Source organism: Gavialis gangeticus, unplaced genomic scaffold (assembly GCF_001723915.1).
Source record: "Gavialis gangeticus isolate Ggan-Ray unplaced genomic scaffold, GavGan_comp1, whole genome shotgun sequence".
In the NCBI taxonomy this organism is placed as follows: Eukaryota; Metazoa; Chordata; order Crocodylia; family Gavialidae; genus Gavialis; species Gavialis gangeticus.
In genome coordinates, this window is record NW_017729001.1 from 28,358,703 (window position 1) to 28,384,423 (window position 25,721).

Below are 25,721 nucleotides of genomic sequence, written 5' to 3' on the forward strand. Positions count from 1 at the left end.
CCCATGATCAATGTTCCTTCTATGCTGTGCGCCGTGTGCAGCCATGCAGGCGCGCTCATGCTGCACTGCCAGGCGCGTCTGCATGGCCATGCACGCCACACAGCTTAGAGGGAATGCTGCCCATGATGTGGTCTCTGGTGGGTTTATTATGGGGTCTTTGCTTGCCATCGTTTTCCCTTTTCTTCCTGTGATCGATCTGGGTTATTTCATGGTCACTGCCAGGACCCCAAAGCTACCTACTTCAGTGAAACATGTATTTCTTATCCCTCTTAGTCCTTGAAAGCACAGGAGCCTGTTCTCAAGTATGGACTGCAGCTCCTTTGTGATTCAGCTTCTGTTTTGAAAGCTGGGTGCAAAATCTCAAGCTTGAGCTATCCCAGAGACCCTCTTATTACAACAGATGCTGAATCTTGTTGGAAACTTGACCTTGCTAGAGGACAGCAAAGTCTTTGGACTGCTTGCAGCTCTGAAGGAGAAATAAGAGCGGTCCGCACTTGGCACCAAGCTGAGCTGTTCCTCTTGGAGAATCCCCCCCTGCTTTCTGCCACCTTCTTTGCTGCAAAACAATCTTTTTTTTAGTCTTTGGCCAAAGGCTGAATTAAATCTTCTGTTTTGTGGAGAGCCAAACCTGCCCGTTAAATCAAGTAACTGCCGATAGGTGAAAATAGTCCATGCATCAGGCAGGGAGATGGGCATAGTTGGTTAGGCTGACCTCCCAATAGCCCCACAAGTTAAACAGCGGTGTTGTGTGCTGCAGTTTCGCAGCAGAAGAAAAATTCTCCATGTAAATAGTTATAGCAGAGAGTTGCAAAACACCCCCTCACTGGCAGTGTTGCTGATAAACTCCTCCTGAAGCAGACCTCAAAGAAAGGCCAATGCTAGATAAACACAGATACATTTTCCTAGTGGTCCCTAACCCCATTCAGCCTGTGTAAACACCTTCAGCTGTTGGTTAACTATTGCATGGCTCTGCAGGGCATTTTCCAGCTGGGTCCCACGTACATTATTGACCTAATAGATTTGTGCAGTCATGATGCAAAAACAAAAATGAGCAGAATCCCAGTGGAGATTCGTTCTGAATGAGCTCCTCTCCTCTCTCCCCACAGCTCCACATGAAGATCCACGCAGCATATGGATCCACTAAGGACATTTCCGTCTACAACTCCATTAATTTGCCCCCTACGCATATATACATCGTTGGCCGACCAACCAAGAAGCTACAGAGTCAGTGTCAGGTAGGAGCGTGGTCTTATGAATCCATTTTAATTTGTCCAGAGACAACTCAAGTGCCTGCTACTGCTCTTCTTGGAGCTGAGGGGAACTTCAACAGTGATTTCACAAAGAACAAGACCAGACTTCATTTTTGTAGAGGAAGTTGCCTGAACCTCAGACCAAGATCCATCCGTGTCCCCCACGAGGGGTCTGATGGTTTCCTTGCTTTACGTACTGCCATGTTGGAAACGGAGAGAAAATGCCACTTGCTGTTCAGTGGCCTTATGCTTTGTAGTGTGATATAATCAGAAATCCACTTTTGATTTCCCACCTGTTTAAATCTCCTCCTGTCGCCAGCTCCCTGCAGTTACCCAAGCTGAGCAAGTAAGAGTAGGGGTGGGGGGAGTTCTGGTTGTTCATCAAGGTCATGTACTTCTATGCATTTGATGGCCTCGAGCATCACTATTGCTGCTTCACCGGTAGAAGTCAGCTGGCCTTCTCTGCGGTGTGGGAACTCCACAGAAACAGCCGTAGGGAGAAGAGGAAAAAAAACACAGCTGTCGGCAGCTTGGCCTGGAGGGCCTGGGTGGGAGATGAATTGGCTGCGACTCCCTTTCCTTCACAAGCATCTCTGTTTCGAGTTGACCGTGGCCCTTACCTGCTGGGTAATCCTGTTGCTTTTTTTGCAGTTCATTACGGAAGGGTACGCGGCCCACCTCGCCCAGCTGGAGTATAACCACCGCTCCCGGCCGGCCAAGAACACCACCCGAATGGCCCTGAGGAAAGGCAGCTTCGGTCTCCCCAGCCAGACAGAGTTTCTGCGCAAGAGGAACCATCTGCTCCGCACCATCTCCTCGCAGCCCGTGGGGGCGGGTGGGGCCGGCCACCGGCCCGAGCGCACGCAGAGCCAGTCGGACAGTGATAAGGAGAGGGAGCGGGAGCGCAGCCAAAGAAGCATGAGCATCGCCACGGGGTGCTGGGGCCGGAGCGCGGTGATCAAACTGGAACCTGGTGTTTTGGGTCAGAAGTAGGGCCAGAGGGAAGCGAGCAGCAGTCGGCCACGGCTGCCAGAGGAGGAAACAAAAGGAAGGAGGGACAAGGCCAGCGGTGTGGGCCAGAAGGGTAAATATGGTGCTACTCTCTAACAACCCGGTGTTTGGGGAGGAAACAAGGATGTGTTTCCCACATGGAACGTGCAGGCCTTAACGCGGGGCATGGGGTTCGTGGGGCACCAGCCCGAGAAACCGTTTGACACTAGGGATCTGAGGAGAAAAAGAAAACAGACAGCCTCCAGGTCAAGACCTCGTGCTCTCCTGCCTCCTCCTTTTATCCAGGTTTAGTGACTGTATATATGTGCCTCCTCACCTTCGTAGCCATTGATCAGATACACGTGACTGAGTGCGATCCTCAGTGCCGTGGGGGGCGGCAGGGGGCAGGCCCAGTGGATCTTCTTGTGGTGGTGGTCCCGTTATCTGCACTGAGAGACACAGCTGACTTGCAGCACTCCTGTTTTGTAAGCATGCCGCTGCCAAGGCACAGACACGCGAGCAAGGGGCTTCTCCCGCATTGGACGGAGCGGTCAAGCGCTTTACGCGTATCGAGAGCTTAGAATTTATCCCCTTTCTATCGAGGAGCACATGCCTCGGCAAACCATTAGTGGCACGTCTCAGCCTGTTGGGTGGACCAGTCTGTCAGCACATTCGTGCTCAAGGAAGTGGGGTCCCTGGTTTTCATTCTCTGCCTTTTTTTTTTTTTTAAAGACTCATTTTGGAAGCTGATGTAATTTGTCACATTGACCTATTGCAAAAGAATACAAGCTATTTTATTTTAGCTGTTAAAAACCTCAGCCACTTAAATTACTGTATATTAAATCCTCCAGATATTACTGCTGTGTATGATTTAAAAAATGAACCACTATCTATTCACAAGGGACCGCAAAGGTGTGGCAGCTAGATTGCACTGCAGTTCTTGTCATCGCAATGCAGGGCCCAAATCTTTCAACCTGCCCCACCCCCGAGAGCTTTCTTTTTTCCAGGTTCTCCCCAAGTCCAGCAGCAGCTTTCCTGGGAATTCAACTCGCTTCTTCTAATGGTAGTTATTCAACTGTAAAACCTCATTGTTTTTGCACTGATAATTTTTAGAATGGAGACTTGTTACCATCTCAAGTAGCTACACCTAGCTGTTTGTAGTGCATGACAATTAAGTATAGCTAAGCCAGGGTGTAAATATACCTAGAATTTTTTGTGCAGAAGTTTTTCAGCAGTAAGGAGACTGGAAGGAAGTGTGCCAGCAGAGTCGTACAAGCGAAGGAAAAGGCCATATCTTAATTTTCCCAGCTCTGCAGTTGGCGAGTGTGCTGAGCTAACGCCGCCCTAAACTCCCATCTTGGTGTGTCTCGTGCTGAGTACAAGGCAAGGGGCTGGGAGTGCTGCAGAGGTGGCAGTTGCAGGCTGCAGGGCAGCGCGTTGGGTTGCTTCCCAGCACCCCCTAGCGACTGCCGCAGAAAAGGAGCCGGAAGGTACAGAACAAGGGAGCGTCATTTAACAGCCTAGCATGGAGTGTCCTGAAAGCCCTGCGAGCCCTGCCTCTCCTTGGTCAGACAGCCATGATCCTGGATTTCCAGCCTTGGTGAAGGACGCTGGCTCCTTCGTGCACACACCAGCCAAGGAACAGGAAAACCCTTCTGAGGAATCTGGGGTTCCCACGTAGAGGTCACCACAGGCTGATTTCACGTGAAGATTTTATATTAGTTCTGGGTTTGTTGGCTAAGTGCCCGCCCCGCTTCCCTCGGCCACAGTGCTCTGTGTTTGTATCGCTTTCTACTTAGGAGAACCGTACCGAGAACAAGATTTTTTTAGACTGGCTGCTTCACTTTCTTAACTCTTTCAATCCTACGTGCATCACTCCTGCACCGAGACGCACAGCACTGTGAACACTGCTCTGCTTACTGGCTCGGAGCCCGGTCGGCAAACACAACTCATGCAAACATCCCAAATTGATCCCATGACTTCTGAGACCTCAAGTTTCAGGACTGATTTAGAGTCCGTGCTTGGTCCACATGGTGGTGGAGTAAGAGCAGCTCTTCACTACTGAGAACATCCGTGTGGAGGGAGCTTTGAAAAAAAGAAAACCCACCACAAACACAGTGCATCTTTCTCACATGTAGGTAGCCTGACTAGTCTGAAGCCACTCATGTTTGATAAGTACTGTGCTACAGAACATACCTACTGATTTTTACTACTGAAAAACTGACTTCCCTTTCTCGTGACTCAGCCTAGCTACCTTGAATGTACATCCAAAGCTACTGGATTTTAAAAAATTAAAAGTCATCATAGCGTTTTGCTAGCTGAACGTTGACCTCTGCCGTAGAAGCCAGCTGCAGCCCCTCCTGTGAAGCATCCAAAGCAGGGTCACAGAATATTTGCAAATTTGGATATGGCCTTTACGAAGTTATAATCTTCCTCTGAAAGCAGAGTCCACAAACCGAGGCATGACGTACATTTTTCAGAATGCAGGTGAGATTTTTCTGGTGTGTAGATAGTGTAAAACAGAGGCTAATGTAAATGTTACAAAGTGGGTATATACAAAGTGAAAGTTATTTATTTTATGTAGAGAAAACACAGTGTCTGGAGGGAAGAGAACCTTCAGGGTTTATTAATATTTAAAAAAAAAATGTAGCTTTTTTGTTTCAGGCATTATGTACAAAGCAATTATTTTATGGACCAAGTTTAATGTAACTGTCAATGAATGCAGAAGTGCAATATTCCAATCACCTCTTCATCGCTCCATAATTGAAACGAATTGGGAAGACTGACAATCATAGCACCTCTGTTCTGACCCTTTTATTAAGCTTCTTGAATATCCCACCCCTCCTTTCTTGGTTTCCACTGTAAGGATCCATATGGAGAAGCAATCATAGAGCAGAATCCTTGTTCATCACTGCAATAATATCAGCTGATGTGGGTTTGTATGACCAGGAAATACGCCACTAAGGGTTTTTTCCACCTGTTCAGTGCATTAGCGTTCCACATGAATCTATCTTCACAAACATCCCCATCTTGCATTTCTATAGCTGAAGCAAAGATCAACATTATTACAACTCTGACAACAATAGCAATAGTTTACCTTTGTGTTTATAAACTGTTTGTTCTGAAACATTTTGGAGAGTGGTGCATGTGAAACAAAATGCCTTTCCAAGGGCCCAAAAGAGGATCCATGTGGCTACAGTTGCGAAAACATGAATGTACTTCCCGTTCTTATTAAAGGGACGCTGTCAGGTGAAAGACCGTCTTTGCCATTAGTACCAGTAACTTTAGGTTCAAGCTTCAAGAAATTATTTGGAAGTGTATCGCCTGCTTCGCTCCTTATGCATTTGTCAGCTCAGCCAATGGAAAAAAAATACTAGTTTTAATAAATAGCACTTCCTAGTTCTCACTCACTAGCACAACACTGCAATACTTGTACTGCAGGCACTGCACAGGATTATTGGGCTGGGTTTTTTTTTTTTGTTAAATGGCTTCCACTGGAACTGAGCTTTCAAGGAAATGTTTCTGTGTGTTTTAGGCTTTATAAAAAGCAGCTTTTTTTATATCATCTGAACGTTGGATTGGAATTGTTTTTTGCTTTTACCTGACACTGTCCCTTTAAAACAACCCCAAACTTTTCACTTCGGTTTCTTCCTTTCTTCTTTTGCTAACTCCCAAGTTTAAAAAAGGCAAAGTTTTAATACCAAAAACGTTTACAGTGTTAGAAGCCACGTGAGAGGCAAACCAGTAACTAACCAAAGGGTTACTAGCAAGCTCCTGCTCCTCCCACAAGAAACCTGCACGTAGGTTATAGCCCCTGCTCTTCAGGTATCTTCACCTTTGCTGCATTTTCCTATTAGTTCTAGAAGCCTTACATTTCTCCTCCCTCTGGATGTCGCTATCCTTGACTGTCGATTTTCTATTCAACGATGTTCGTTACATTTTATTTATAAATACTCGTTTTAGGGAAATGGATTGGGGAAGGGGGAATCTTCTTCCTGGCTTGATCTGCAAGAGGGACAGATACCTGCATACCGCCAGGGAACCGGTTAGACCCCAGTCTACTTCATCCTGGTTTTCATTCTGTGTATTCTGTCGTGTGTGATGATACTGTTAAGATCTTAACTTGCTTGTATGTGACGGCCCATACCTACCGTACCACTTCCTTCTCCTCCTTGCTGTTAGCGCATTGTTCTAATGCCTGGGTGTGCTTTGTGTACAGTATCATTGTACGTTACACAGATTAAAGAAATGGGAAGGCAACTTTCTGTGTCTGCTTCTTTTGGTGGCTTTGCGAGCTTGGGGGGGCCTAAAAATGAGCCCGTTGAATGCAAGTGTCCAACTGGTGCTGGACAGATGACCGCAGGGGCTGGAAAGGCGAGATGCAGGCACCCTGCACCCAGAACGGCAGGAAAGGAGCTATGGCCAGAGTGGGGGCAATGATGGGAGATGGTAATTGGGCTGATGGGGAGGGGAACAGGGGAAGGCATGTGGTTCAAAAGCACCTGGGTCCACGATTCTGAAGCACTCTGGGTACCTTGAGATCCCGTCAAGGGGGCCGTACAACATAAGGACTGTTAGGTGTGCAGACACGATTTGGAAGATTTCAAGTAGGAATCCATCGTGTTAGGAGCATTCTGCCCTGCCGTAGGCTTCCCCGAGTTTTTTTTGCAAAGGAATTGCTCTAGTATTTTTCTGTAGTCACAATCTGAGCTGCCACTTTGAGGGGGCCCTGGAGTCTTGTGCCAGCTGCCTCAAGTCTAAAAAGACTGAGAACCACTGCCCCAGGCTGTACCCTCTGGCCAGGCTGCTGGTAAATTCAGTAGGGGAAATCTGCTGCCTGCAAAGCCTCCAAGAGCCAAAGCCCGGCTGATTCGGGGACTGCGGCTTGCTCTGTTGTACAGCCTGCTTGCTCAGGGTTGCTACCTTATGCTAAACTGCCCAAAAGGCTGGAGAGCCCTTCCCTTTCCCTCTCCTTCCCCCGTGTGTGCACAGCACCTGGCCAGGCTCCTGTTGCTACCAGACATGTCCAGGCTCTTCCAAGGCTCAGGTCTCCCTTTCCTTCAGGCTCCTGTCAATCTCCAGAGAAGGTATGGCAGATTTAGCTCCTTATAAAAGGTAACTAATCTCCAAAGGCTAGTCCCAGCTACTATGGCGAGGCCTGCATTAGAGGGAAAGGGAAGCTGCACTGACAGGAGACTACTGGCAGGTGTGGAATAAACCCCTCCCTACTCCAGCACCTTCAGGAAGCTGGTGGTTTATGTAACTGCAGCCTGGAGACCCTCCTGGCCACCCAAATCAATGCAGCAGGACAAAGGTGCCTTTCACCAATTTATTTTTAGGTTTCAGATTCACCAACATTAAGCGGGGAAAAAAACCTCCTGGAAAACAGGGTGCTTCCACGTGATTCAGTTCTCTCCTGAGACCCTGGCACTCCCCAACCACAAGGACGTGTGGTGCTCCCTCAGGAGACATGCAACCCAGGTAAGTGCCCTGTAGCAAAAGGGCATCCTGTTGGTGCAGGGACACGGGCAAGGCTTGACCTAGCCCTCTGCAGTGTATCCTCATCCATGCATGGGACGGGCAGCATCTAGCCCTGAGGGCAGGCAACCAGTGCGAAGTCACAGCCTGAGTCTGTCCCGTGTCAGGTGCTACTGACTAACCCCAGCCAGTGGGAGTTGGCACCTGACAGGACCTGGGCTTGACTGCACCCTGGAGCTCAGTGCAACTGGGTCCCTGTTTCCTGAAGAACCTCAAAGCACTGGGCAGATGCTAAGCCAGGGACGAGCAGGCATGCAGAAGTTCCAGTCGGCAGGGAGAGCCCTCGATCTGAGCGGTTCTGCCAGCTGGGTGCTTGCCAGAGACTTAGCGTATGGCTCGCAGTCACAAGAGTTGCTCTTAAAGGCAACACAGTGGTAATCATTGGGTTGGCCTATCCTCTCCTTGACAGACCTTAGCAGTGCTGAACTCCCAGGAGAAATGAGAGCTGCTGCACCACTGCTTGCTGCTTAAACCACCAAGCAGTGGTGGACAGCCAGGATGGAGGGCAGAGAAGCTGTGGCTGAATGAGGAGCCAGAGTCACTCCTTTCCCCAGACACTCAACTTACACAGAACAGGAAACATGAATGTCCATAGGGTGAATGTCCCAACAGGTCACCAGGTGCACAATAACAGTCAGTGCAGCGCAAAAGGGAACTAACTACCTGCTTTGGCAGACTAGGGCCTTGGGAAGTGTGAAAAGAAAACACCTCTATTGTCGTGGTTGCAATTCAGGCAGTTACTGAAGCATCCCTGTCCTCATCTGGAAGACCAGGCCGTCTCCACGGGTAGCTTGCTGCAAAGGAACAGACAAATAGGTGCTTACAGGCCAGATGCCCAAAGAATCAGGCCAAGGACTTCCCTCTGCCCCCAAAGAGCTTGGAAAACTGCCAACAACAGTGGCTCAAAAATCACAGAAAAGCCAGGCTGGAGAGGACCTCAGTCCAACCCCCTCTCAACCACCTTCCTAAATCATCCCAGACCAACATTTCTGATACTGCGCTTACATTTCCAGTGATGGAGACTCTGCAGTGTCTCTTGGTAAGCTTTCCCCAGCCTTGACCACCCTCCGCATGAGCGCTTCCTAATATACAACTTAAATCTCCCTGGGTGCGCTTTCAGCCCATCACTTGTCGCCTGTAGACGCAACAGCTGATCACCCTCCTCATGATAACCACCTCTTGTGTCTGACCATTTACCAACCCCCTTCAGTCTTTGCTTCTCCAAGCTAAATAACCCCAACTCTAACCCTTCCTTTCCCTTCATGTTTTCCAGGACTCTGGTCATTTGTGTTGCTCTCCTCTAGACACCTTCCAATTAATCCATGTCTGTCTTGAAGTATGGTGCCTAAAACTGGATGCAGTACTGCAGGTGAGGCCTTACCAGTTCTGAATTGACTGGAAAAATCCTCTCAAGCAAATCAAGGGATACTTCTACACCTGTTATTACACCCAAGGATGCTATTAGACTTTTTCAGCAATACTTCACTGACTCCAGTGCAGCTTGTGGTCCATCAAAACCCCCACATCCTTTTTCTCTTGACTCTGCAGCTCAGCCAGTCCTTCCCTCTGTGTATGTATGTACTTGGCTGTTCTGTCCTCAGTACAGCACTTGTCCTTACTGAATTTCATCCAATGTTTCTGATCATTTTTTTAATTTCTCAAGGCCATTTTGAAGCCTAAGCATATCCTCCAGAGTGTCTTCTGCTCCCCGCAACTTTGGTGTCAACAGCAAGTGGATCAAGTGTAGGCTCATTTCCATCCTCCAAGCCACTAGTGGAGGTACTGAACAGCACCAGACCTGTGGAAAACCCCCATTTGATCCCTCCCAGTTAGATGTGGAACCACTGACCACTGGTCATGATAACTCAACCAGTCTGGCATGCACTTTACAGTTGTTCATCCAGACTGTAACTTCTTAGTTTACTTAGGAGGACATCAAGGAACACAGCATGAAAAGCCTTACTGAACCTGAGGCCTAGCATCTCCACTGTTCTTCCCCATCCACAAAGCCCATCTCCGTGTGACACCAAGATGGGCGAGCACAACTCACTCTTGACCCCACGCTCCTCCTGCCCTTGCTAGATGGACACTGATTGTCCCAGTCTGGAGATTGAGGAGGGAAACCAAGGGAGGTTACCAGCTGCCTAAGGCTAACAGAGCCATCTTGGTCCTGCGTTCAAGCCTCTAGACAGCCTCTCAGTGGGAACCTGAAAGGCTTTGCAATGAGGAGATGACCTACCTTGTTAATCTCTTTGTGCCTTTCTTTGGTGACTATTTCTTCTAGTACTTCTCCGTCTCCTTTAATAAGCCTGGAACAAAAGCACATCAACACGGCCGGTGGAGCCGACCAGCTGGTTTGCGCTGCCCGTAAGCAACACATTGCTTTGTTTCCCCAGCAGCAGAAGGTGGCGGAGGGCTGTTTCTGCCTGAGGAGTGACTGGGCTTTTCACTGCCTTTCCCCCGCACCCAGCCTCTCCTTGGGAGGTACTGTTTCACATCAGAAGAAGTCCAACAAGCTGGACTTGTTGATGGAGATGCCGGAGGCACCTTCTGTGTTGGCGACGGCCTGTTCTCAAACAGTGTCAAGAGGCTCTGCCAGCACAGACAGGCCACAGCCTGGCATCCTGTATACTCTCTAGGGATGCAGCAAGCTTGGCACCAGGAAGGAGGCGCAGAGCGGGCTGGGGCTGGGGCCAGATGCAGCTCTAACAGTCTGGCATAGGCTTGGAGTATCTCAGCAGCTTCTACTTTCTACGCTGGGAGCAACTCCAGGCCCCATGGTAGAACACCAGGAGCCATGTTGTGGCCAATCTTAGCAGGATTAAAATGCACAGCTCTGCTCATCAGTTCCTTGGGCATGACCCCCCCACCTGGCAGCTCCATGAGCTAAGCTCCGTCAGGCCTGACGTTCCTCAGCCTTACATGATGCTAGCAAGATGCTAATCAAGCCAATCGCACCAGCAGGCCACAGAGAAGCTGTGGTCCAAGGCGAAGGGATCTCGCATCTGCCAGTTCCATGACCAGTGGCATTGCTGCGCAGACAACCGGCGCTGGCGTGGTTCTGTGCCAGCTTGAAGTTAATGGGTGCTGACAGCCTCTGTTGCAAGGAAGGAGGCTGCAACTCTCAGGCCAGTCCCTCCCCACTACAGCTGCTGGGCACCCAGGAACTGGAGATGTGCTTGGCCGTGCAGAGAACCAGGAGAGGGGGCAACAAGTTTAGTAGCAGAAGCCATGGAGCAAAGCAGGCTTTGATCCCAGGGGGTCTGCTCATGCAAACCCCTCCCCTGAGCCCTGCAGCTGCCTTCTATTTTTAAGCCTGGCCTTGTCGCACCCAGTTTTCTTTAGCTTGATGGTTCCTGCTTGCTGGAAGAGGCAGCTTCACAAAAACTGGGTCATTTTTGCTTCCCGACTGTGATGTTTTCTTTGGCTCCTGGGCTGCAGCCGCCTGGAGCAGAGGGGCAATCTGCCTCCTCCCCCAGCTTTCTCAGTGGCCTAAGTCTGCGTTTTAGATGTGACGGGCAAGGAAGTGCCCCCAGGGAGCGACAACAAAGAAGGCAGCGAGGCCAGGGACTCTAGGCCAGGTTTGCTGGCTCAGACTTGTGTTTAGCTCAGGAAACAGAGCCACTCCCTGGCAGAGAAGGGAAAGTGCCCTCAGCCTTGGGTAACGAGGTGTGAGCGATCTACCTGCAATGACTGCAGCTCTGGGGTCCAGGTTCTGCATCTCTCAGGGTCTCCCAAGGCTCGGTCCTACAAGGCTCCCTGTGCTCTCTCTCTGGGACCATGGAGCGCTCAAGGGTACATGGAAGGTGCCTAGCTCCTGACAGCCTCGCCTAACAGACCCGGCCAATCTCCAAACAGCAAGCCCCTTTCCTCTCCCTCTGGCATTGCACTTAGCCTCTGCATCTCTCCTCCTCAAGCAGAGAGGAACACAACTTACACGGGATTTCTGGCCCCATATGCTTTAGGCCTCGAGCCGGGTTTAGTTTCTACCATGGCAGCAGGGCTGGATGTGATGCTGCAGGGATGGCCTAGGAGCTTGTTGCAGAGAGCAACTGCCCCTGGAAGCAGGTGGTGAGGGACTGGGAGACTCCCCTGTCACTAACACTGCGGCTCTGACTACATCTGTGTAGGCTTCCACCTTGTTGCAGGAAATTGTTAAGGGGCTAATGCTGACCCCATCGGCCACCTCATCCTTTACTAAACAACCAGACTGTTTCACTGAGATGAGCATTTAACTAAGGTGGATGGATCACTTATCTCATCTGCTGTTAGAACTACTGCTCTGATCCTGCCACGTGTCTATGAACCAGCTCCACGTGCTCTATCAGAGCTTTGTGGATTTGCACTGCCTGTGAGAACCCACCTCCCCCACTGCTCCCAGACCCCCTCCTTCCTCGGCTGCTGTTTCCCTGGGACTGTACCTTGTTCTCCCTGTTTCGGGATCCACGACTTTCCTTATGACGCTTTGCCTTGCGTCCCACTCTTCTTTTGTCATGGGCTTCATAGCCTGGATTCGGGATTTTTGCTCGTCTGTCAAAACTGGAATGCAAACCTCAGTGAGAGCATTGAAGAGGAACCTGCGCTCACAGGGCCCTTTCCGCTGGAGGAAGTTGGGGTTGGGGGCCTTACAGGGGTGCTGCTTTGTACAGCATGCTGCCCATTACATGGGGGACAAGTCTCATTCCCAAGAGCTGGCCACCCCAAAGAGGTTACAAACAAACTATTCAAGCCTGCCCATGCCCCCGGCAGGGGGAGAGCCCTGTCTCCATAAGGAAACTGCAGTCGGCCCAAGGTTACAATAGGTAAGCTTCTCAAGAGCACTTGGCATTAGCACCCCTCTGCTCCCAGTGATAACACCGCTGCGTTTTCCAAAGAAGTCAGAATATCTGAACTGAACTGAAGCCAGGCAGTTCTGGGACCCTCCAGATGAGCGGTTCTGTAACACAGGCCTCATCTGATTTGCTGCTTAACAGACTCCAGCAGTACTTGGATTGCCAATTTAAGGTCTGGGGTAAAACTGCTAAACCAGTTTTAGGACCCTAAATGCCACCGACTGGCAGTTAGACACAGGGTCTGAAGGCTCAGATCCTCAAAAGGTATCCAGACACCTAACTCCCCCGAAAATCAGAGAGGAGGAGGGTGGGGTCTGGCAGACAAAGGCACTGCCTCAGAGGAGAAGGTCCCTGCTTTTCTGTCTCTATCAAGTCTCTGAGGAGCTTTCAGAATGTTGCTTTTGATCATGGATTTCCTGCACTCCTGATTCACCCAGGAGATACAAGAGTGGGAGGACTGTGGGATCTGCACCTTAAATCAATGCCAGGTCCTGTATAAAGGATCAAGCCTCAGTCTGCAGTGAACAGACAAATGCAGTCCACCTAGTGTTACCAACCTCCTTTGAGTGGAAAAACATATACTGGAAACTATCGTCTTAACTGTCGACTCCAGAAGCTTGGTCAGTGTCTTGTGTGCAGGTACGTTCTCTCATTCTGAATTTTTAGGAAGATTACCAAAAAACCACTGATTTTGGGCCCCTATGTTTGTTCCCCAGGGAGGCATCAAGCTTGGGCGGGAAAGAGAGCAAAAGGCTTATCAGCTTTTATTGCTACAAGGATCCGCTTAATTAAAGTGTGGGAGAGATGAACGGCTTCTCCCTGACTGCATCACTTCTCTGCTCACTGACAGAGCAGCTGGAAACACAGCTATTACCTGGACCAGATTCCACCAGAGAGTCCTTCTGCCACTGCTCCAGGGAAGGGCCAGGTGCCCCTTCTGCCTTGGCTTTCTCCTCCTTAGCCCTCTCCTTGCATTTCTTTTTCAGCTTCTTCTCTTTTTTTTTCTTCCTCTTCTTGTCCTTCTGCTTCATTCGCTTCTTCTTGCTATGCCGCCTCTTTTTTGATTTGGGTTCGCTGTCGCTTGACTCGTCTGAAGAGGAGCTGGAGGAAGAGGTCCCAGAGGATGAAGATGCTGTCTCGGAGGAGGAGGTATTCGCCGCCCATTTTTTTTTATCCTTGTCCCTCTTCTTTCTTTCTGCAACACAGCGAGAAGGGGGTTGTAGAGAGCTCCCACCAAACCTGCTGGGCAGACTGTCGTGCGCTCATTCCGTGCTACCCTGCTGTGCAGTTTGGGGTTTGCTCCTCTTTAGAAGCCTGAACAGCAAAGCCACTGCAAAATCCCATGGTGCTAATGCTTTAATGAGATTACGCCAAGGTGGAGGGCAATAGGGAGAGCACAAAGATGACAGATCAGCACACCTAGTATCTTTGGGCTCTAGAGATCAGAAGATGACAGCAATGGGTGTGGAGCATGGGCCAAGGTGACTGTGGGAAGGCGCCTGTTACTAACCGAGCTACAAGGAAGTGGTGAGCGTCCCTACCTCAGCCCTCATTGTGCATCTGCCCCAGGGCTGCTCAGAGCCAGGTGAAAAGCCAGCATTCAATGGTAGCCATTGCACCCACCTGCTCTTACCTTCCTTAGTGGAAGCAGAGCTGGATCTGCGGCGGTGAGACCCAGAGGCCCTTTTCCTCATGGGGGAGGGGCTGCTTCTGCGGGAATCCTTGCTGCTCTTTCGTCCCTTCTTTTCCTTCTTCCTCTCCTGCCGGCTTCGCGAGTCACTCCGGCTCCGGGACCGTTTCCTGGACTGGCTGTGAGCCATTGCGCCGGGAGTCCTGCTTTAACGCATTTATTTTGCTGTTGCTAGTGGTGTTAATACAGGACAGCAAAACCACACTGATTAGGTCCCCTGACAGCTGGGGAGACTCTCCAGCGGCATCCCCAACCCAGCAGCTCTGCCCACTCTAGCTGGAACTACACGACCCATGCTGCTTAAACCCCCAGTTTGTACTCATCTCAAAATAACTGTCAAGGATAAGTTCACTGAAGTACATCAGACTTGCCCTACGCCCGTCACTTCTTTTGCCCTGCAGTTTTAGGGACTGTTTATCTGGATGTGTTAGACCAGTGGCTAAAATCAGGGTTCGCTAAGCAAGCCCTTCCCAGGAGGTCTGTAAAATAGATCTAATAGCGCAGCACTGAGAGCTAGGAGCAGATGTGAATCTAGCGGAGGACCTTACCACTATCTCTCCACTACGCCGTTCATGAGACAACTCTCCTTTGCTGTCCAAACGGCCCTCACTGCTTTGGGTTGGCAGAAGATGTCCTCATCCGCCTCTGTGCCCTTCTCCTGTTAGCTGTCAGAAGTCGTTCCTGTGAGAGAGAGCAGCAGCATTAGAATTACCACTGCAGAATCCATCATTTCTTTTCATCCTTACTCGCACGATGCAAGGGTTTGAGGTTCTGTTCCTGAACCTGTGTCCTCATCTAACCCTCTGCACCGTGTGAAGGACTGATGCACGCACGTTCCTTAGCAGTGACTGGACCTCACCGCGCGATTGAAATTGTCACTAACAACCATCAGCAAGGAGCATTTCCATTTGGAGCTGAATGGAGAAGAGCCAATTACCTCATGATTTAAAATGCTGATTAGAGCCACCAGCCAAGGACAGCTTTTTAATGCCCCAGCTTGCTTCCCTGAAGCAAACTGGCACCTTGTTCCTTCAGCTCAACACCCCGGCAATGGGCCGCAGGGCCCAAGCAATCTGTGATTAGGTACAAGCTCATTGAGTCATAGTTTTTAACGAGATGGCAGCATCAGTGTAATTGGTACAGGGAAGCGTTTTCTCTTTGCCAACAGTTCCCAGCTATTCCATTAATTAGCTGCCTCTCTTCCATCTACAAGCACAAAAGTCCAAGAGTTCATTGCAAATGAATCAGAAGTTCAGACCGATTTCCAAAGGAAAGTTTCCGTGTGGCGCGGTGCCGGAAGTCCTGCGTGGAGAAGTTCAGCTCCGTTCCGTAACGGGCAACGGCACGCAGCAATTCTGCACACGCATGAGATGCAGAGGCCTTTTCCCTGGGTCCCAACGCAAGCTCCGCTCCTGCAATCTCGGCTATGCAGCCGTGTCACCACAGCCAGATCCTGCAGCCGGTTTGACAAGGGTTGCAGGAATAAAGCCCGCGTGTCCCGCTGCTTGCTGCAGCCTCTCTCCGTTATCGATATCTATCTGCGACATTGGGCAGGGCAGTGGCTCACGGGGTGGAGTAGCCCAGTCCAGAAGGCATCGCGGCCACCGCGCGATGCAGGAGACAGGGCAAGCGGGACCTGGCGAACGACCCTGTCTGCAGCGGCACCAATGGTTACCAAATCCCAGGGGAGCTTAGGCCTCTCGCAGGCAACCAGTGTGCGAGGTGTCCCAGCCTTCCAGACCAACTCCCTGTCTCCGAGAAAAGCCCGTCGGCATCCCCCAGGCAAGAGGCGAAGCGATGCCGTCCCTTGGGCGGTGAAACGGGCTCTTCCAGGAGAGCGTCGGGACGGTCCGGGAGACGCGTGCAAGGCCAGGACAGGCTGATGTCTGGCACAGACACACCGGGTGCCTTCCCCCGGCCGAGCGCTGGGTCCGGTCCAAACCCTCCTGGACATCCTGGCTTGCCTGGTGGCTGCTGCCTTATCTCACTGCCTGGAAATCCAGATCCGGGAGCAGGACCCAGCTGCGCTCCCTGCCTGCACCACTGGGGAGAGGACTCCCTTGGCACGCGGCCCCTTTAAGACCACCCCCCCGGGGCTCTTTAAATCCCTCCTTCTGCCCTGCCCTCCCCTCACCAGGCGAGGCCCGCCCAGCCGCATTGCGCATGCGCACTGGCATCCCGCCCCTTTCTAGCCCCCCCGGAGACCCTCCGCCGCCGCCCCCCGCACGGCCCGGCGGGGCCGCAGGTAAGGGGCTCACCCGAGCGAGGCCGGAATCCCCCGCCCCGTACCCGGGGCCAAGCGCCGCGCCGGGCTGCGCCCCGCCACTGGTCCAGGGCTCTCCCGACCCACTTCCGGTCCGGGGTGTGGCGTTAGGAATGGTTCGGCCGGAAGCGCGGGCCCGGGCACATTGGTTCCGACCCCTTTATGGGCCCCCGGTGGAGCCAGGCCGGGGCTGCCACGTGCCCCGGGAACTGCCAGGGGGAAGGGCCTGGGGTCAGAGGTGGGGGCTTGCCCTGCCCCTGCCTCCTCCCACGTCTCCAGACCCTACAACCCCGCCTGGGCCTGCCTTGGCTCTGGCGTGGGGCATGGAGCCTACCTGGCCATGGGGGTCACGGCAGTGAGAGGCTGACGCGGCCGCTTTCCCTACACGGAGTAGCAGATGGCGCCGGTTGGGTTCATGGCTCTGCTTCACCGGCGTCCTGGCATTGGGGCGAATCCCACTGAACGGGGCCAAGTACAACAGCCTCGTCCTCCGTCCCTGGCTCAAAGGTGTTTCCTTGCCGGCTGCGCCCCTCTGGGGTGCCAGTGGCAGGCTGCCCAGGTGCTGGTATCCTCACTGCCTCCCTCCAGGCGATGCCTCCTGCTCTGTTACCGCTGCCTCGGGGCCCTCACAGCCTGTTGGAAGGTTGTGTGTGGGGCCTGTCTCAGCCCAAAGATGTGATCATCGCCAAGGCTAACAGCTGGACCAAAGCTGGATTTCTGTTCCTCCTCCAGAGGACATGAGGGTGACTTGCAAGCACGGAGGAATTTAGCTCGAGACCTGCCAGTTCGAGAACACAGCTCGGTATTATCCCAGCTTTACAAAGCTGAGTTACAGGAGTTGTAGTGAAGGGCAAAGGGAGGAGCAGAACCCGCCTTAGCTGCCAGCCTGCAAGGAGGAGCAGGGGCCAGAGAGCTTATTCTCCCATACCCCTGGGCCCTGCCTTTTTAATTAGCTATTTGCAGTCTGAGTTTCGCATACCCAGGCAGCAGCAGACTGACTGGCAGTTTTCTCTTTCATTAACTTTTCTTGGGGTAATTCAAATGCAAATAAGAAGCATGAACATTTCCAGCTGAAGAAAATTAAGAGTCCGTGATTGGTTTTCTCAATACAGAAAACAGCGAGAAATAAGAATCCTTTCTGTTCCAAGTGTGAGGTTCAGTGTACAGACCTAATGGCGTTTTCCCTTTCCAAAATGCCAATTTAATGAGTTTTGCAAATGAAAAAGCTCATCAGTGCTGCACGCTAATGAGACAGCAAGCCCAAAATGCTTCAGATCTGCTGGGAAAGTTTAAAATTAACGCTTTTCACATAAACTATGACAGTGATGCTTCATCATCATTACTTATGCAAATGAGAGCGATCATACAGGGTACCATGGGAGCCAAAGTAAATGAAGCGAAGAAGCCCATAATAATGACAATGGCGTATTTGTGTATTTGGGACACAGTTCGTTTTCTGTGGAGTCAAGTGAGACAACTGAAGGCAAAGGGATCTGGCATCTTGAATATCAGCTTTTGGCGTATGTGATCTGCAGCTTGGAATTAATGTCCTGAACTGATGGGTCCAGAGCCAGCAGGGACATGCGATCATCTGTCTCTGCGCTATTTGCAGTGGGCCCCCAGTGCCAAATTCAGGAATTCAGACGGCTGCAGTGCCCAAGTCAGCAATACCACATTTGCTCTTCTCTTGGTGACATTTATAGCAGTGCTCAGCTCAGAGGGAGATCCCTATGCCCCATGGAAGGCGTCACTTCTGCCTGGGCTCGCCTTCTACTAGAGAGCTGTGAGCAGCACCCAACCCTTTCGCCTTTGCAGCTGGTTCCTGTTTGTTTGGAAACAGCAGTATCTCCGAAGGGGGCTGCTCAGTACTCTCTGGGGGGGATGTGAAGCAGCAATGAGTGAAACACTTGCACTTGTAGAGCAACACTGGGGTCTGTGTTTGGCTTTTAAGGCTCAGCCTTTTGGGGCAGCTTGAACAAGCCTGATGTACTCAGCGGAGGACGACTTGAGTGTACATACACACAGGTGGCTCTGAGATGTCAGTACTGGGTAACGGGGCTAACCATTGCCAAGGGCCAACTACTGCACTTGTGCTGGTAAAGTCTGACTCCCTGTTCCGTGCTGGGGTGGTCACTGTGGTTAGATTGGGCAGGAGCTCACTTTGGCTGGTGTAGTCTGGCCAGTTCAGTCCTTGTCCTCTGCTACAACACAGAGCATAAATCCACTGTCTCAGGCTCGTCCCCTTCTGGGCTTCTCGTAAACCCGTCTCCAAACCCCTCGGCTTCCACCAGCTGCGGTTTCTTGTTGCACATAGGACAGAGCTGGTTGCGGATGGCAGACGATCTCATCCACACGATGAGGTTCCAGCGCTCTCCAGAGGTGATGGGGAGTGCCCCGTGCATCTGCCCTCCCCGGTGAAGCAAGCCATGAGATACCACGTGCTCGATCTCAATGTACGTTGGCACTGGGCTTGGAGCCTGGGAAACAAAGGAGGCAGAAACCAGGTTACAAAAATACTCTCCTGCTCCTGACTCTCCCAGATGGTTAGAACATCCTTTCATGGCCCCCCCACCTTTCACCCCAAAGCATTTTTTAGGCTGTAGGCAGGGAACGCTTAACCACAATTGCAATGGAGCTGCCTCTGGACTGAGAGCTGCGAGCTGTTAAACCAGTGTGGGTCAACCTTTTTAAACTGGAGGCAGCTCTGGGAAAATGCCAGCTCTTAGTTTTTACCTTTTTACCTACAGAAAAGGAATAGAGCGGCTATCCTGCTGCAAAGAACTCGGAAAGACCACAGCTTTAGATTTCTGTTTGAAATCTCTGGTTTACCTTGTGAATAACAGTTGCAAACCTAACAGTGCTGCCACTGTGTGGTGCCCACAACACCCTTGAAGAGATCCCAAGGCACCACAGGGTGCCCCAGCACCCTGGTTGAGCATCACCATGTTAAACCATTTAGTGCGGTTGCTTGGGGGTGAGGTCAGGTAGTGAACAGTGGCTAGAGGGAACTCAGGCATGCAGAGTGTCACAGCACTATGGCCAGCACATGGGGGTCTTGGCTGAAAGACCTTCTAGTAGCCACAAGTGGCTCTGGCTTTAGTTTTGCATCTTGTCTGAAGGTAACTAATTCCTCCTTTCAGTCTTTTTGGAGAGTTTTCTCCACCTCCTCAAAATGAGTTGAAATGGGGATGGAGGAAGGGTTTTGCTCTCATTTCGGACATGACAGTTAGCTGGATCATCTCTGAGTGACAGTAGTTAGCTTAACTTGCTGTGATTAGTTTCCTGCTGTGAGGATTTCAGATGAGCGTCCTTCTGTACTGAGCGCAGAATGGAAAGGTTGTGACTGAGTCCAGTCGCAGGCAAACTGGTATCAGGCAACAAGCTCACTAAATGTTTGCCCCTCCAAAATCACAGCTCCCTACTCACTCTCTCTTCTGATTAGAAACCTAAAATCAGCCCAATGAAAATTCTCCGGTTTGATCTGTGAGCGCCAAACCTCTTAATAGCTCCCCTTTTAGCTCCCTTGTGCAGCAAGTTCCTGAAACAAAGCTAATGGCCAGATGCTGCTCTGCTGAGCAAGAAAGAGCTGCTCTGAAAGAGATGTTTGGTACCTGCTGGAAATCTCCAAAATACAAGTTGCCCTCAGTGAATTCCTTTCCCAGGGACACATTTAAAGTGACTTCGGCATTGTCATAGTGGCAGCTCAAGTCCAGATCTTGGTGTACTGCATACTTGACAACAAAGGCTTTGTGGCTGTCCAGGGAATCTCCTCCCAGGTCTGGGTACAGCAGCGCTGTGATAGGCTGCAGGTATTTCTCACGCAGAGGTGTAATGAAAGCTTCATCCAGGCCCAGCTCATTTAATAAGACCTGTACCAGAGAGAGAGAGCATATGGGAACAGGCAGACAGTGGTCTGGTTCCTTCTGCTAGTTCCTCAGCAGTGCTGTGGAGCCTCCCAGTGCTGAGTTTTCTTCCCTGCCAACCTCCCTGCTTATTAGGAAGAGCTACAGGCTGCTAGCTGCATTCAGGTTGGGAAGCAGATGCGGGGTAGGTTTGACACTGGCATGGGTAGGATGATATACAGCCAGCTTTTATTTGCATGTTGGCCTGTCCATATTGATTATTTAGCTCTTCCAGAGGCCCTCTTATGTGGTCAGGATTCCAGAAGGCTGCCAATCCAGCCCTTCAGCAGCACAAATTTAACATGTAAACTGCCAAGGCCCTGAAATACCAAGTCCTGTGTGTATGGAGCGCTTTTAGAATCTCAGGGAGCTCAAAGCAGGCATGCCAGGAAGGGTGCATCTAGCACGGGGTGTCATTTTGCTTTCCAAAAGCTCTGTGGAGAGTGGCAAGTGTGCCAGGGTATGGGAGCTTCCTGTGGCTGTGCAGAAAGGCAAGAGGATGTGGGATTTGGACCAGAAATGGCCCTGAGCAGATGGCTAAGAAAGATGAGCTCTACCATGAAGCAGTTACAGTGGAGCCGTACAGCAGTACTATCAAAGCCTGTCTCCTGAAGGACAGACTCTGCCTGGACTGTGTGTGTCCCGAGTTGGTTTGCAACCTGCATGGCTGGTAGGTATTTTGAGCCCGATGTTATGAGGTTCTGGCTGGACTTCTCTTTTTGCCAGAAGCATAGTGCGCTTGCAGCTACAAGACGGGCAGTAGCCTCTACACTCAGTAACAGGTCAGGTTCTAATGCAGTTTTACTAGCCAGGCTAAGCCAGTCTACACAGGCTGGAGGGGAATGGACTGGGAAGCTTCCAAGGAAACTGGGCTGATAAGGATCATTTCTAAGGGTCCTAAGAGTACATACCCCATAGTTATTCATCGTGTTTGGCCTGCCTTTGGGCATGTTGGACTGCTCAAAGTTCTCCAGCTCTTCAATGAAGACTCGGCAGAAGTCCTTGGAGAACACGGGAAGTCGATAGATCCTCTTATCTGGCCAAGAGAAAGCAGGAATCTCTCAGTAAGTACAATCGCAGCGCAGGATGGGTGGAAGAGATGCAGAACATTCTTGCTGTAAAACTCGCCTAGCTGGACACTACTACAGTCCTACAACAGCTTCCCCAGGCTGCTTTGGTTATTTAAATAGTTATCATTGCTGCAACAGTGGAGCATGTTTATAGCTACTACTGGACATTGGAGGGCTTTGCTTCCAGGTTTTCCAGTCTAGTGGCTACAAGGTTTTGAAAGAGGCGGTGGTGAGGAAGCATTAGCTGAGGTGGTCAATAAAAGCAACCTTCTACTTTGAGACTGACAGTGTGATGCTTAGTTTTCACTGTATATCCTGTCAACTTCTCCTTTACAGAAAGGTCCTTCTGAGCATCTGGAGAGAAGCAGAAAAACCTTGAGCTTGGTACCGAGCAATAAAGACATATCTGTTCATATGGGAACCATACTGGGTAAAGGGAGATGGTCTGAACTGGCAATTTTAGGGAAAAGGGGTTAAAAAATCCAGTCCCTCAAACAGATGCAAAGGCCACAGGGTGACGCTGCAGCAGAGCCAAAATGCATCATCTTAGCCCAGTGGTAGTCACCAGGGGGATGGCACTGATGTCTGGCTACTGCCTCCCTAGAGACCCTGAGGATAAAGAGAACAACATCCTAGTGGCCTCCGGCCAGCTCTCTGACTACAATAGCCAGGAAGTGGTTTGAAAGCAGTGCTCTTTCCTGCTGAGGCTCTGGCATGTGGACTGTCTGTGTCACTGATGAGTGACTTGGCTTTACCTGAGAAGGTCTCAAGGAGGCACAGGAGGCCTTGCAGATCTGCGGCCTGTGACGTGCAATACTTCACCGTTTCCAAGAACTCAGGGGCCAGGAACGAGTCCTCGTGTTCATGGGGAGAAGCCAAAAAACAAAATGAACATCCACAGCTTCCTTAATTTGTTCAGAGAAGGGGCCTTGGCCTAACCACATTACCAGCTGCAGGTGTCTAGGGCCCGAAGTTAGACATGCTCTCGAAAGGCTGAAAGCACAGAGAGCTATAACGTGCAGCTGTGTCCTTGGCACCTGCCCACTCATGACCTAGCAGATCAGTGCAAACTGCCATTTTGACTAGATTCAACATCTTGCCTTGGTTCAGGCTCTCAGCGTGACACAGTGACAGGGCTGAGCTTCAAATGTTTAGCAACTTGCTCCTAAATTAATCTTTCTACTGGCCCCTCTTCAGGTGCTGTGGTCAATCTGCCTGATAACACTGTTTCCAGTGGCCATGTGAGAACAGGGCCTGAGTGTGCTCTCAGCTTTGTCTGCGTTACCTCCAACTTGACTAAAGTTGCTTTAGAATCAACAAGGAGTAAGAGGGCAACTGTGGCCAGTCTCATCGGCTTTGGTAGAGATTTGCAAACATGCTCAGGGTGGGAAAGACAGTTTGTTTTCACATGAGTGTGTCCAGGGACATATAAAGGCACAGAAAAGGCTTTGCCCATCTGCAAGGTACATGCCTACGTAGCTAGTAGAGTGCAACTGCAGTATATATATTACCTGGAGGACATACACTTCTGGATGCTTTGCTTTGTACTGCTGTGAAATGATGGCTTTCCTTTCTATGGAGTCATGACCTAATTGCTTCCTTCGCTGCACTTCTTTCTCAATCTAGGAAGAGATGATAGACTGTCTTTGTAAGAAAGCAAATGCTGATTGTAATAAGAAAACTCGCTCACCAAGTCAAAGCAGCTGGCATCCAGGCATCATCTCTGGGTGTGCCCCTCTTTGAGTGAAGCATGTATTTCTGTGCCTTTTGTGAGTCACTAAAAGGGTGGATAATAGGCTGGAAAATTACAAAGGGCAAGGAGAGGTTTGAGTCAGCCTCTCATTAAGGTTCAAGGGCAAATTCTAAAGCAAATCTGTGGAAGAAAACAGGAACTGCAGATGTCCTGGCCCTTGGAAAAGGAGACTAAATTGCCTATGAAAGTAGTTGCCCTATGTGAGTTCTGACAAGTCTGGCCTAAGTCATAGAATCATAGAAAGTTAGCGGTGGAAGGGACCTCAGGAGGTCACGTCTAGTCCAGCCCGCTGCTCAAAGCAGAACCAGCCCCAACTAGATCATCCCAGACAAAACTGTGTCTAGTCGGGTTTTGAAAACCTCCGAGGATGGAGCTTCCACCATTTCTCTGGGTAGCCTGTTCCAGTGCTTTACTACCCTCCTAGTGAGAAAATTCTTCCTAATATCCAACCTAAACTTCCCTTGCTGCAACTGGAGACTGTTGCTCCGTGTCCTGTCACCTGCCACCACTAAGAACAGTTTAGATCCATCCTCTTTTGAACCCTGCTTCAGGTAGTTGCAGACTTCTATCAAGTCCCCTCTCAGTCTCCTCTTCTCCAAACTAAATAAGCCCAATTCTCTCAGTCTTTCCTCGTAAGTCATTGCCCCCCCTCACTTTTGTCACCCTCCACTGGACTCTCTCCAATTTGTCCATATTCTTTCTGCAGTGGGGGACTCAAAGCTGAACACAGGACTCCAGATGTCCTCACCAGTGCTGAATAGGGGGAATAATCACCTCCCTTGACCTGCTAGCAACACACCTACCAATGCAGCCCAGTACACTGTTAGCCTCTTGGCAACAAGGGCACATTGCTGGCTCATATTCAGCTTATTGTCCACTGTCTCCCCCAGGTCCTTTTCTGTAGAGCCACTGCATGGGATTCTCCTGTCTTAAGTGGAATGAGTTGTTATGCAGGGCTAAGTTTGGGACTCTGAAGCAAATGAAGGAAGCGGTGAATTATCTGGAGAGCACTTGCCCCTGTCTGACATCCTCCATTCTCAGAGGTCTAAACCCAGACCTGGGCAGGGTACCTTCCTTCTGGAGAATCTGTATCTCTGGGCCTACACCAACCCCAGATAAAGTCCTTTCTGGAGCGTGCTCTGTAGAGAGCTCTTGGTTTGCTAAAAATATTGTTTCTAGCAGCAGAAGCTGCCATTGCTGAAGCACACAGGTAACTTCAGTATAAATTTACCCCACGGTTTGCTTTTTTTTTGTGGTCTCCTTCACCAGACATCTTTGCTGGGGGACTCAGCTTTGCTTGGCTACCTTATGCTCAGAAAGAATTGTGCAGGTTAGGCTGACGTGTTGGTGCTTGAGGGTCCTTTCCCAGAAACAGTGCAATAAATATAAGTTTAGTTTGCAGACAGCAGTGCAGAAAGCATCATTGTAGAAATGGTTGCATTTCAATGGTAGTAATTGTCACCTGTGTTTGGCATGGGAAGAGTGTAGGACCCTTTGGAGTGAAATGCTGCAATTTAAGTGCGCTCCCCCCACCTTTTATAAATGTGTTGTATAAAAGGAGGACTAAAAATGTCAAAGAAGTTAGGGCAGTGTGATTAGAAACCAAGGAGGGGAGTGAGAAGCCCATTATAGTGGACTGAGAGTCAGGGTTAACTTCTTGGCTTTGTAAGCAAGCGTGTGCAAGAATATCCAGCGCTGTATTCAGCTTTTACCTTTGGTCTTAAGCTAGGACAGAATTTGCATCAGAAAGATGGGCTGGGTGTTAGGGGAGGGAAGTAACCAGCAACGTGCATCAAATCCATCTGTCATGTTGCTTCTCCCTGGTTCTCGGGAGATGACTCTGCCTTCAGGGTTCACGCGAGCTGTGTCCCCAGACGCTTTAGCGTTACCTACCTGTATATGAATAGACACGGAAAAGTTCCCTGGAAGCCAAGTGGATTTGTTTTGAAGGAAGCTGCCTGGATCGGGTCTCCCTCTGCTCGCACTTACCCAAACGTCCCCTTTCACGCGCGACCGGTAAAGCGTAAAGACTCAAGACCCCACGTCTAGGGAAGCCGCAGGCGTGACACCGTGCGGGTGACATGGCGTTTACCTCGCTCAGCACCGCTTTAAAATCTTCGTTGCTCCTGCAGCCGCGGCTCCTCAACGCCTGTAAGTCAGAGGAGAGGTTGGCAGTGGACGGTGACGGCCTGGATGTCTAGCGACCCTGCCGTTGTAGCTGTTTCCCCAGGGTTTAAAGAAGCCCGGCGGGTCCAGCTCGAGGAAGAATCCCGGGAAGCGAACCACGAAGGGCCGAGCGCCAGGGCCGCTATCAAACGCGCCTGCTTCTGCCACTGCCATCCCGGGGCGTCTCCCAAGCCGGGTCTCTTTGGGGCTGAAGTTGGCTCCTCGTCACCCGGGTAGAGGGGGCGAGTGGGGGTTGGGGGCCCCCCA

General features: G+C 50.7%; 3 protein-coding genes across 12 annotated transcripts in view; 1 reads left to right on the forward strand and 2 right to left on the reverse strand.

Moving 5' to 3' along the window:
* Positions 1–4,524, forward strand: part of PITPNM2 (phosphatidylinositol transfer protein membrane associated 2) — a 219,128-nt gene extending 214,604 nt beyond the window's left edge. For all 8 annotated transcript variants that reach the window (XM_019507150.1, XM_019507151.1, XM_019507154.1 and 5 more), the window contains 2 exons: positions 1,107–1,235; positions 1,902–4,524. In XM_019507150.1, coding sequence (XP_019362695.1) covers positions 1,107–1,235; positions 1,902–2,243 — 471 coding nt within the window. In that variant the 3' untranslated portion in view covers positions 2,244–4,524. The remainder of the gene's footprint in view (positions 1–1,106; positions 1,236–1,901) is intronic.
* Positions 4,525–7,555: 3,031 nt separating this feature from the next.
* ARL6IP4 (ADP ribosylation factor like GTPase 6 interacting protein 4) lies at positions 7,556–16,642 on the reverse strand. 2 transcript variants are annotated; one of them, XM_019507159.1, is made up of 7 exons: positions 16,559–16,642; positions 14,849–14,981; positions 14,244–14,443; positions 13,485–13,805; positions 12,200–12,317; positions 10,018–10,087; positions 7,556–8,572 (listed from the first exon to the last, which is right to left on the reverse strand). In XM_019507159.1, exons 3-7 carry the CDS (start codon positions 14,428–14,430, stop codon positions 8,516–8,518), a joined length of 753 nt encoding a protein of 250 aa, XP_019362704.1. In that variant the 5' UTR covers positions 14,431–14,443; positions 14,849–14,981; positions 16,559–16,642; the 3' UTR covers positions 7,556–8,515. The 2 variants fall into 2 exon arrangements, with proteins under 2 accessions (XP_019362704.1, XP_019362705.1); XM_019507160.1 differs by having other exon boundaries at positions 14,244–14,446.
* A 1,244-nt stretch (positions 16,643–17,886) lies between these two features.
* OGFOD2 (2-oxoglutarate and iron dependent oxygenase domain containing 2) overlaps positions 17,887–25,721 on the reverse strand; it is a 13,084-nt gene continuing 5,249 nt past the window's right edge. Inside the window, exons 2-7 of one of the 2 annotated variants that reach the window (XM_019507161.1) lie at positions 25,381–25,437; positions 23,047–23,157; positions 22,291–22,411; positions 21,377–21,501; positions 20,175–20,432; positions 17,887–19,040 (exon numbers count right to left, since the gene is read on the reverse strand). In XM_019507161.1, the coding sequence (XP_019362706.1) occupies positions 18,765–19,040; positions 20,175–20,432; positions 21,377–21,501; positions 22,291–22,411; positions 23,047–23,157; positions 25,381–25,437 (948 nt within the window). In that variant the 3' untranslated portion in view covers positions 17,887–18,764. The remainder of the gene's footprint in view (positions 19,041–20,174; positions 20,433–21,376; positions 21,502–22,290; positions 22,412–23,046; positions 23,158–25,380; positions 25,438–25,721) is intronic. The other variant, XM_019507162.1, reaches the window with a different exon arrangement.